Here is a 12,279-nt window from a genome sequence, read left to right on the forward strand (position 1 = left end):
TTTATTTTAAATTCAGCAGCATAAAGGGACAGAAGTGCCCCTCTGAGGGAAGACTCATCAAGAATGAATGTAGCAATCATCCCCCAAACTGACTTTTCCACCACAGTAATAACACAGTGGTAGTGTGGAAAATAAACTAAGAAAGTCACTGGCGTTCCCTCTGTGGCACAGTGGGTTAAGAATCCGACCGCAGTGGCTCGGGTTGCTGCGGAGGCGAGGGTTTGATCCCTGGCCCGGCGCAGTGGGTTAAAGGATCCAGCGCTGCTGCAGCTGCAGTGGGGATTGCAGCTGTGGTCTGGATTCAGTCCTTGGCCCGGGAACTTCCACGTGCCATGAATACAGCCAAAAAAACAATAACACAAAACAAAAAGCAACAACAACTAACGAAGTCATGGGTTCTGATCCCACATGTGCTATCTGTCCTTGGAGCTTTAACCTCTTTGAATCCCCTTTTACTAATCTATTTCTAAAAATGGGGTTACAGCCTATCATTACTTTAAAAGTCGGAACCACACATACTATTGTAGCTAACAAAGATGCCTGCCACATAGCCGGGTACTCATAAATGTTATTTCCCCGCCTTGCTTTTTTCCATTAGTTGATTAATATTGTTTAATGTTTACTTCTGTGTTTTTCCATTAAAAATACATTTCATATTGTATAACTTAGAAAGGTTAGCTTGGAATTAACTCCCTGTTTTTGGCCGTGCCCATGGCACGTGAAAATTCCCCAGGCCAGTGACTGAACCTGTGCCACTGCAGTGACAATGCTATGTCCTTAAAAGCTGCTATGCCACAGGAGAACTCCTTAATTCATTTTATAACACAAGAAAAAAACCCGAGGAAAAAATGGCAACAACAGCAAAAAAAGTTTCTAAATTAATACAGAATCACTGAAATTTCCCATGTCAGCAAACGTAGGTTTGTGATAACGACAGTCTTCACAATCAGAAAGTCAGAGGAACAGCAGGGTAAACAAAAAGCACTGAAAAGTTAATGAAAATCAGTAATTATAGTTTAAACAAATTCTTGTTACTAAATACAATCTTAAGTTTCTGAAAATCAAAAGCACAATAAACAGTAAGCTTTCAAAGTAAAGGAAAGAGCAAACACTGTGCCTTGAGCACCATTACTGGCCAAGTCTCCCACCTCATTCTTTCCCTTCTTCCTTTTCCTGACGTCCAGTCTCCATTTTATATCCCAATAGCCTTCCTCTAACAGGGTTCTGCCCTGAACTGGAATTTAGGGGAAACATTTATACGCCAGTAAAGTAGACCTAATTGAAGGGGAGAATTAATAGAAAGAAACAGCCTTAAGATGTGTGCTACTGTTTCTGCATCCATTTTCATTTATCTTAACTTGTAACTGAAAGGGTAAGATGCTATCTATCACTTACATGAAATTAGTAAAGAATTTAAAGTTCATTACAAATGTGATTATGACTTACTTTCTATCTGGTAGAATAACTGGACTCCGCTAAAGTTTACATATTAATTTTATTAAAAATATAACTCAGTCTTAGCACTTCCGAGCAAAATAATAAAAATATTACTAAATTATCTAGACTATTTCTATAATTACACAAATTAAAGATTCTCAAAACACCAACTATCATCTTTTGACTGCACTGTCCTGTATCACTTACTGTAACTAAAAATTACTTTCATTTTGAAAAATTGCTGAATTATAAAACAGCCTTCCAACCTTATGTGCAAATTCAAACTGATATATATACTTAGAGGATATACACATTGGCTTAGGTCCTTTGTGTTTACAATATCCAGCTGTTGAAACAACTGGTTTTTAGAAAAAATTATCAGGGGGGTAATATATTTTGAGAGAGAGAGAGAGAGAGAAAGGCTGGAGAGACGGTCATCTCTGATTAACCGATCACACTCATTTCACTACTTCACTAGCCGTAGTAACGCACGGATACTTACTGTCACCTTCTGACTTGCGTTATCGCCATGGATGGTGAGGAATGGGTTGCTGGTGGCTGGGTGAAGCGGGGGCGCCTGCGTGCCTGCCAGCAGGTTGTTGATGGGTATCTGCGTGGGTCCCGGGATCTGCAGCTGCTGGAGGTCAGGCTGGTGGTGCTGCTGGTGGTGGTGCTGCTGCACCAGCTGATACAGAAGGGCCTGGTGCTGCTCCTGAGGGAAGACCACGAGGGGGAAGGTGAGTCCCGGTCACAGGCCCAGTGGTCAGTACAGTCGGCTTTCTCCCTGCTCTTCTTTACTTTGATATTAGGTATTTAAGTGACATCAAAGTCATACCACTAAGAAAGACAACAAAGATCTCTCCTGGAAAAACACGCTGCCCTAGATGACAACCATTGACTGTAAAATGTCAGGATCATCAGAAAATGGCTTTATCTTCAAAATGGGACAAACCAATTGCAGGAGACCCCTATTCAAGTAAGGTTACTCGTGGTAACCAAGGAGACGGGCAACTCAGAGAAGCCACAGTGGTCTGAGTTTGGCTTCAGAATGCACTGCATGGTGGAACCCTCCCATCATTCTGGGAACCTGAGATAACTGCCAAAGTTCTCGTTCAGGCCAACAGAGAGAGTGCTCTCCTCTTGTGGTTATGAGTCTTGAGACATTCCGGGGCGGGGTGGGGGGTTGCCCTTGTGTGGCTTACCCTGGGTTGGGGGCAGGGGGAAATGAGGACATGATTACTGCCAGGGGTCAGGGGAACTTGCGTGAGAGAGAGCGTGGCAGGGTAGGAGTTGGTCAGGGGGGTTCTTACTGGGACAGAGACGCAAGCAGACAAGGGGATCCTCTGTGTGGATTTGGGGTGGGGGGTTCTGGGCAGAGAGAATGCTAGCCAGTGCTAAGGGGCCCCACGGGCACGCACAGCATGGCAGAGGATGAGCAAGGAGCGCTGGAGTGTAGTGAGCAGGACAGAGGCTGGAGAAGGACGAGGGCCTGCAGCGTCAGTTGTGATCTTTGGCAACCTGGCCGAGGACTTCTTGATGGATTCCGTGTGATGTGTCAGGGAGAGAGAGGAGTGAAGGAGTAACTGAAGACCTCTGGCTTGAGCAGCTGGCGGGATGCAGCTGCCTCCGCTGAGGCGGGGAAAGCTGTGAGGAGGACCACAGTTCAGGCCGGACACGTTTTTGCCTGACCTGCCTGTTCAGGTAGCCAAGGGGTGGCCCTGGGTAAGCAGCAGACACAGGAGTTGGACATTCCAGAGCGAGGCCTAGGCTAGAGACATCAGTATCTGCCCAGGACAGGAAGTATTTAAGGCTGTGTGGCTGGAGGAGACCCTGAATTCGAGGACACGCTCAAGTGATGAAGAGGACCCTGGAAAGGAAGCTAAAAAGCAGAACCAGTTAAGTTACTGTGGCATCCTGGCAGCTGAGGGAAGAAGGCGTTTCCAGGAGGAAGAAGCTGCTGCCAGGTCAGGTGAGCTGGGAGATGGACACAGGCAGGCTGAGCACCTGCAGCAGCTGGTGGGGAAGGAGAGAGGAGGAGGGCCACTCCAGCCAGGAGGAGAGCTGCCGCCGCCTTGGACAACGCTTGCCCTTGTGAAGTTTGATGTCTGTAAAGGAACAACCTCACCCCTGCCACCCTGGCTGGCAAAGGAACATGTCCAGCTTAAACCACTCAGTCTTTCTGGTCTCTGGGCAACAATCTGCACTAAAAATTCCTTAATCAACCATATTCTAGAAGGGAGACATCTATATGTGCTATTATTAGAGTGAAATCTTAACAGGAAGGACCCCAAATAAACTGAATTTTTCGTATTGGGATGAGGCAATAGATAAGAAAACAAGATCTCATTTTAGTGTAAACACTTATGAATTTATATACAATCTCTGTTTTTTCCTCCCTCTTTTTTGGCTGCCCCGAGGCATATGGAGTTCCTGGGCCAGGGATCCAATTTGAGCTGGAGTTGCAACCTACTGCCACCAATGTGGCAACCCTTAACCCACTGCACCAGGCTGGGAATTGAACCCGAGTTCTGGCACTGCAGAGACACTGCCAATCCCACTGCACCACTGTGGGAACTCTATACCACTGTAAGATCAGTGACAGTGAAAATGATGACCCAGAATCAAGACAAACATTTTCAATATGTTTTTGACTAAAGCAAGAAAATAGGTGGATGTATTTTAGAAAAAACTTACAAAGCCCAACTGAATAATAGAGTGTTCTCCTAGCGGTCTAAGCCAGTGAGGTGTGCTCGAGGCATGGGGCTGGGGCAAGGACACCTATTGACCTGCTCTCCCTTTGAGATGACTTGGGTGGTGGTGGGGGGGCACACTGCTGTGCTGGAATGCAAGCCATTCACCCCACAGGGCTCTCAGTGCTCCCCCTTCTCTGAGCTCTCTGCTCCCCACCTTTTCTCTCTCCTCTGACCACAATATCCCTACCTCCCTCAGCTGATTTATTTATTCATTTGTCTTTTTGCCTTTTCATATGGAGGTTCCCAGGCTAGGGTAGGGGTCTGATTGGTGCTGTAGCCACCGACCCACACCACAGCTCACAGCAATGCCGGATCCTCAACCCACTGAGCAAGGCCAGGGATCGAACCCACCACCTCATGGTTCCTAGTCAGATTCGTTAACCACTGTGCCATGACAGGAACTCCCTCAGCTGACTTAAAAGCCACCGGCAATAAAAAAATTTAAAAAGGGAGTTCCTGGAGTTCCCGTCGTGGCGCAGTGGTTAACGAATCCGACTAGGAACCATGAGGTCGCGGGTTCGGTCCCTGCCCTTGCTCAGTGGGTTAACGATCCGGCGTTGCCGTGAGCTGTGGTGTAGGTCGCAGACGCGGCTCGGATCCCGCGTTGCTGTGGCTCTGGCGTAGGCCGGTGGCTACAGCTCCGATTCGATCCCTAGCCTGGGAACCTCCATATGCCGCGGGAGCGGCCCAAGAAATAGCAACAACAACAACAACAGACAAAAAGAGGCAAAAAGACAAAAAAAAAAAAAAAAAGGGAGTTCCTGTGAGCTGTGGTGTGGGTCACAGACGCAACTCGGATCCCACGTTGCTGTGGCTGTGGTGTAGGTCGGCGGCTACAGCTCTAATTCGACCCCTAGCCTGGGAAGCTCCATATGCCACGGCCCAAAAGCGGCCCAAGAAATGGCAAAAAGAAAAAAAGAAAGAAAGAAAAAAAAAAAAAAAGCCACTGGCAGCCTCTCTGCCTTCCTCTCATCCCAGGAGACGCTGCTGGCTGCTATCGCCTGCTACCTCCCTCTCTCTTGCACCAGAAAATTCCCACTGATGTATACAGATGCTGTCATTTTCAAATTGAACAGAAACCGCCCCCTTAGAATATGGCTTTCTGACATTAGCTGCCCACTGCTCTGCTTTTCACAGTAAAATATTGCCCGTACCCCATCTTCCCTTCCTTTCCTCCTGTTTTCTTCTGAACCACTCTATGTGGCTCTTCATTTCTCACCCAAACCGCATTCTCAAAAAGCTCCAGACACCCATATTCAATGGGCAGTTCTTACTTATCCAACCAGAAGCATTTCACTCAGCTGAGTCCTTCCTTTCTTGAAACATCTCTTCACATGGATCCTAGGCCACCTAACTCTGTTTTCCCAACTCACTCCTAACTCAGATTCCCCTCTTCTTCCAGGGTGTCCAGGGCTCAACCCTCAGACACCAGTCTTCATTCCCTCTGACCTCATGGAATCCTGTGAATCTAAACATCACATATGCAGCAAATTCCTACTTCCAGCTGCCTCCTTCCCTCGAACTCAGACTGTGTAACTGCTTAGCACACATCCACCTGAACATCTAAACAGACATCTTAACCTAGTATGTCCATAACAGAACTCCCATTTTCTCTCCAAAACATGATGACCCTCCCAGTCCTCTGAATCTCAGTGGAAGTCAACATCCACGTGAATGTCTGACAAACCAGTCTTGCCGGTGGTTCACCTGCAAAAGAAACAGGTTTTCCCTACTTCCGTCGTGCTATCTTAAGATCCAAGCACCCCGACCTGGACCACTCCAACAGCATCCTTCTTGTACTTCTGCCACCATCTCTCCTCCCAACACATGCATTATTCCCCACAAGCAGCTAAACTAATCTATTAAAATGTGATTTACTGTCACGGTAAAACTCTCCAATTAATTCTTTAAAATACTCCTGAAAGAAAAAATAAGTACACATGAATGAGATTTTTTTTTTTCTTTGTAGGGCCACACCCACGGCATATGGAAGATCCCAGGATAGGGGCTGAATCGGAGCCACAGCTGCCAGCCTATGCCATGGCAACACAGGATCCAAGCTGTGTCGGTGACCTATAGCACAGCTCATGGCAATGCTGGATCCTTAACCCACTGAGTGAGGCCAGGGATCAAACCCACAACCTCGTGGTTCCTAGTCGGCTTCGTTTCCGTTACACCACAACAGGAACTCCAAGATAAATTTAAATTCTGTATCACACACAGCACAATATGTGCCTGCACATCTGCCCACTCCCCTCCTCCCCAGCCCCATCTCATCCTGTGGTCACAAAGCACACGTGCCCAGCTGAGGGCTTGGACAACTGCTCGTGCCTCCAGCTTGAATGCATTTTCTCTCCCATCCCCTGTGTCAGAAAGTCATGCCCCTTCCACTTTTATCCAGGTCTATGCTCAAAAGTTACCTGTTCTGAGGCTGGACTATCCCACCTACAACAGCTCTCTATCCCCTTATCCTGCTTCATCTTCCTTCTCAGTACTCATCACTGCCGACGAGGATGGACTCATCATCCATCCACCCCATCAGAATGACGCTCCATGACAACACGAAGACTTGTTCACCAGAGGCTACAAGAGCCGCACAGCACATGTTCTAATATTTGTCAATGAATCAACACAATGTCACTGCAGGTATCACAGACTACACCATGATGTCATTTTACAAAGTGACCGTGATCGATGCCCACACTGAATTATCTGTTACAGCGTAGATCACTTGCTCCTAAGAAAGATCAAATATTATCAAAAGGAAGAACTTACTGGTGTGAGCTGTTGCGAATTTAACAATTGCTGAAATTGCTGTTGATGAAGAAATATCTGTCTTTGCTGGTCAGAAAGTAATCCTAGTCCTGAGGCACTGAAAAACAATGAAAATTCTTACTTTCTGCTATATGCCTTTAATGCTTTTTTTTTTTAATGTAGAGTGACTTCTCAATTTGACGCTTCATAAGCTAGCAAGTCAAGTTTCTAACCTTAACACTTTCTGAAAACAACAAAGTACAAATTTCTTATTTCTCTCTCTGCACATATATAGGTAACAAGAATTCACACTGTCAGGAAATGTTTTATTTTCCTTCTAACCTAAACCAAGAAGGCAGTAAGTCATTTTGCGAAATAGAAATTTACATGTGTTTAGAACATGCACATGTAATAATTTAGTTTTACTTATTCAAGGATAATTTAACCCACACTAAGTAATACCTATTTAAAACAAAGAAAGAATCCAAATACACTACTAATTGATTTGACTTATTAACCTTTTTTTAACAGTCCCAATGACCAGTAAAATTAAGCTCTAATGAAAAGAGAGCCAGTAGAGACAGTTTACTAGTATTCACTTCAAATACATTTTAAATGATTTATTCCTCCAAAGTATGTGCAATAACACATGGCTTTGTCATTCAACTGAAATTCCGGTGCAATGAAACACTAAGTCTCACTCCCTGAAAACTCAAGATAAATGTTTGACCTTCATCTTACACCAAAATCTTTGATTATAAAGCTAACAAGATTACACAGTAGAATTGTAAGAAACCAACACTCATGTGTGATCTCCATTATAATACTACTTCTCAGAATTTGTGATACGTGAAGGCAATATAGAAGGGAATAAGAAAAATTACAATTTAAAACAGACATCACAGATTAAGACTGAAATTTTTAGTACAGAATAATTTAATGCTTTGCTTACTAAAAGTGATTTGTTTTAATTTGAATTACTTAAATTTCAAAAACAAATGGCTCTTGGTACTGTATACTTGGTTTAGTAGGTTTTAATTTTGGAGTACATCTACAAGGAACATAATAAAGCTCCCAGTCTAAAGTGTGAACAGCATTGGTGCCACGCTGGACTAAAAAACCCACAAGCTATTTAAGTAAGTTTCTTACCTGTTAGTCAGTGTAGCTGGCATTGGATGTGTTGCATTAGGTGGTACAGTTGTGTGGGTAAGGGGGGTAGGGTTCTGGGATATTGTGACAGGGGTCTGAATAACCCCATTTAAAGCTCCTACAATGCCATTAATTGCCAGTTGGTTACCTGGCAAAGCTCCAATTATTCCACCCACTCCAGGCACGGCAGGAATGGTGGATGTTACAGTCTGCATTCCACTAGCCAGTGCCCCCACTGTCACACCATTGACCTGCTGAACTCCGCTAACGCCTGGGCCCTGCTGAGCTGGACTCTGCCCAGCAGGAGGTGGAGTAGAAAGAGCCGATGAGCTGCTGGTGCTTTGTCCACTGGAGGTTAAGTCCTAACATAAGACAGAAGAGGAACTAAGCTGTAAACAACACAACAAAACTGTTTAAAATAATTTTATACCATTTAATACAATATACTATTGTCCGGAAGTAAAACGCACAAATAAAACTAACCACACCAAAATTACCTGATTTAATATAGGAAGAGAATTATCAGGTAAAAAGCTGTTTCCTAGATGAGGGCTCTTACTGCTGTTCAAGGAATCAGTAGTAGGAGCTAGAATAAAAAGACAAAAAGAAACCTATTTACCCTATTAAATTATATTATGAGTAAGATTAAAAGCTTGTCTAAAAGCTTACTCTGAAGCCCACATTAAAAATACTTAAATATTAGGTCTTGCTAGTCTTCAGGCCAATTTAAATGGAAAAATCTATATCTCTATTGAATATCATAGCTTTAAATCAATAAAACAATCATTACATATTTAGATTTCATCATTAAATTCTGTACTAAAGAAGTGAGAGCAAATTCAAATTGAACACTTAACAGGATTATTTATGTTCCTCAGAAATAACCTATCATCCACTTTCTACCTCTTCATATAACTTGTGACCAGTTACTATTCACTTACTATGAAAAAGATATTGAAAGTCTATCCTACTTTCCTTAGAGCCACAATAAATCCATACTTACCATTCTGTGCTGAAAATGCATGAATTTGATGAGATGGGCTGGGATTTGTTGTTATTGTTGGAAAAGGCACTGAAAGCTGTGCATTCAATAATTGAAGGCGCTCCTTTTTGGCAGTCAAGTTTTTAATCTGTTCCTCTAATCTTCGATTTTCTACTTGAAGTTGGTGCAATGACTTCAGCATTCCTAAAACTAACAAACATTTGGATGGTTTGCAATAAAGACAAGTTCACACAGAGACTATGTATTTCATGGATTTAGTGTCAATAACTTTAGAAATAAAATGGCAAAGTAGAAATTCGGTAAAGCATTACTAAATGACTAGGTTTTATTCCTAAATTTATGTGTAGATATAAATACACCACTATTTTATAACTATATAAGCATAAAGGGATACTGTTCCTAGATGTACCGTCCAGAAATTAGGCTGCAAACAACACAGTAAAACTGTTTAAAATAATTTTAAACCATTTAATATGGTTGCCACATACCAAAAAAAAAAAACCTCACCTGGTTCAGGTAATTTCCATCCTCAAAGAAAGATCATGAGAACATTTTATGTTCGTCAAAATTAAAACTTAAAAATTCAAAGTGCTTGCAATGATTTTTTATTAAAATCATATTTAAAATGATGAAGAATCAAACCAATATCCTTCACCATAATAAAGCACACAAGCGTGGGATGCTTGGTTAAGCTAACTAAGCAAGCCGCTCACTCCAGAAGAGGAACATTGGGAGCCAGCAGCCAGGCCTGCGGATCCACACACCCCCAGCAGGGGGCAGTGTGTGCGCACCACAGCCCCAATCCCTGCTCATCCTCCGCAAAGAGGCTCAGCTTCTGTCCTGCCTCATCACCTCAAAGAGTTCCCACTCCTCCCACAGCTCAGACCTCTCTAGACTGACAGAGAAAGGGATGTGTGATGGTGCAATGATGGACACTTTAAAAGTTCTATGTATTAAAAAGTTGTATTTGTTTAACATGCCCTCAGGGCCTTCAAAAGACACAATTCTACTGGTACAAACACATACGGTCATTTCCCAAGGATTTAACTTTTATCCCTCCTCTTCAAGATCCCACAAAGAAACCCTTAGTGTACTCAAATGAGATGCAATAAGACTAAGCTAAATCTGTCCTCCAGCTATGATGTTTAAAGGATTATCCTGGCATAAATTTCCTCACAATTAGCATTTTTGGTCAGAGCACCATTCATAAAAATACCAATTTATGGCACCTGTCTAATAACAAGCAAAATACATTGTTTTGTTTTTAAAAGTAAAGCAGTAAAGCTTAAACTCTCAAGTGATAAAACACACACACAAACACACACACACACACACAATTATTTCCCTCAAATACATATCCTTAACACTAGACTACTTCTCTAGCTAACACCACCTGAAGTAATTGTTTGTTTGTTTGTTTATTTATTTTTCCTTTTCTAGGGCAACTCCTGCGGTATATGGAGGTTTCCAGGCTAGGGGTCGAATTGGAGCTGTAGCCGCCGGCCTATGCCAGAGCCACAGTAACGCGGGATCCGAGCTGTGTCTGTGACCTACACCACAGCTCACGGCAGCAATGCCAGATCCTCAACCCACTGAGCAAGGCCAGGGATCGAACCTGCCACCTCATGGTTCCTAGTCGGATTCGTTAACCACTGCGCCACGACGGGAGCTCCTGATGTAATAGTTTTTTAGTTTTGGCATTTTACCCCTGGCCCTCTCTAATACTTAAAATTGTAAAGATACTAAAAATACGTATGTGTAATATATACGATATAACTTAGCAAGTAAATGACAGAGTGTATATACATATAAATTATATGTGTAATTTATTATTATTCTTTCTCATCCTAATTACAAAATAGAGTTGGCCATACCTAAGGCATTTTAAAAAATAAATTTTCCAGGTGAGCAAATAAGCTAAAAGAAGCTATAACTCATGTATTTTGGTAAAATTTAAACTGATTAAAACAAAGGACAATAGAGAAACAAAGTATAATGTTCAATAATTATAAACAGTAGCAAGAGCCAGTGAAGTCTACGAGCCAGGCAATGTTCTTTACATCTTTGACGTCGTTCAACTCTCAAAACAACACTGTTATATAGGTACATGATTATTCCCACTCTACACCTGGAAAACTAAAGCATACTGACTTTAAGAAACTTGCCCAAGAGCACACTGTTAACAACAGGTAAAAACAGGATTCCAGTTCGAGCAGTAAAACTTGCAGCATTTGTTCTATTAAGCCAATACATCACACTCTCTCACCGTATTACACAAAACGTGTATCAATGTTTCAATGCTACTCTTAATGAAGTGTGATTCTACATCTATCCACCTATCTGCTTTTTCATTCATCCATCCGTCTACTGATCTTTCTTTAAAAGACAAGAAGAGAATACTTACTGTCACTAGGGGTGCCCTGTTCTAGTAAAAACTGTTGTCCTTCACTCCACTGCCTCTCCAGAAGCTGCTCTATGCTGGCTGCTACTGGAGGCAGGTTTTCCAAACCGCTGTTGCCCGGTTGATCATAGCGGATCTGTAAGCTGCTTACCGGGGATCTGTTGGAAACATTAATCCTCAGGTTAAACAGAAGGAAGACCCTTTAAAGGAGGTGCATTCACATTTCTCATCTTATACTGACCCTTCACCTGTACAAGTTTTCTAGCACCTGGCTGCCTATGCTAGAACAATAAAACCATAACCAACCCTAAAATTTAGTAATTACCATCCTTTTTCCTCAAATGGTAAAAATCAAGGGATTTATTTTATTTATTTATTTACTTATTGTCTTTTTAGGGCCACACCCAAGGCATATGGAGGTTCCCAAGCTAGGGGTCGAACTAGAGCTGTCACTGCTGGCCTACGCCACAGCCACAGCCACAGCCACGCCAGATCAGAGCAGCTTCTGCAACCTACACCACAGCTCACAGCAACGCTGGATCCTTAACCCACTGAGCGGGGCCAGGGATCAAACCTGCGTCCTCATGGATACTAGTCAGATTCATTTCTGCTGAGCCACGACAGGAACTCCTCAAGGGAATCCTGGCCATACTCAATAATTAAAAATGACTAGAAAATATAAACACATCACCAATAATCTGAAATGGGCTGTAAAGTAACTTGCTTCGGCTTTATAAGACAAAAGGGAGAAAGACAAAATTAGAAAGATTTACACTGCATAA

At 42.9% G+C, this 12,279-nt stretch overlaps 1 protein-coding gene across 50 annotated transcripts in view; it reads right to left on the reverse strand.

Moving 5' to 3' along the window:
* Positions 1–12,279, reverse strand: part of MLLT10 (MLLT10 histone lysine methyltransferase DOT1L cofactor) — a 244,119-nt gene that overhangs the window by 1,944 nt on the left and 229,896 nt on the right. For all 50 annotated transcript variants that reach the window (XM_084980343.1, XM_084980363.1, XM_084980336.1 and 47 more), the window contains 6 exons: positions 11,501–11,655; positions 9,097–9,285; positions 8,591–8,679; positions 8,094–8,455; positions 6,966–7,062; positions 1,940–2,149 (listed from right to left, as the gene is read on the reverse strand). In XM_084980343.1, the coding sequence (XP_084836469.1) occupies positions 1,940–2,149; positions 6,966–7,062; positions 8,094–8,455; positions 8,591–8,679; positions 9,097–9,285; positions 11,501–11,655 (1,102 nt within the window). The remainder of the gene's footprint in view (positions 1–1,939; positions 2,150–6,965; positions 7,063–8,093; positions 8,456–8,590; positions 8,680–9,096; positions 9,286–11,500; positions 11,656–12,279) is intronic.

This window comes from Sus scrofa, chromosome 10 (genome assembly GCF_054392235.1).
Source record: "Sus scrofa isolate SSC_HxYL_T2T_F1_AM1 chromosome 10, Sscrofa_HxYL_maternal_Yorkshire_Landrace_v2.0, whole genome shotgun sequence".
Taxonomy (NCBI): domain Eukaryota; kingdom Metazoa; phylum Chordata; class Mammalia; order Artiodactyla; family Suidae; genus Sus; species Sus scrofa.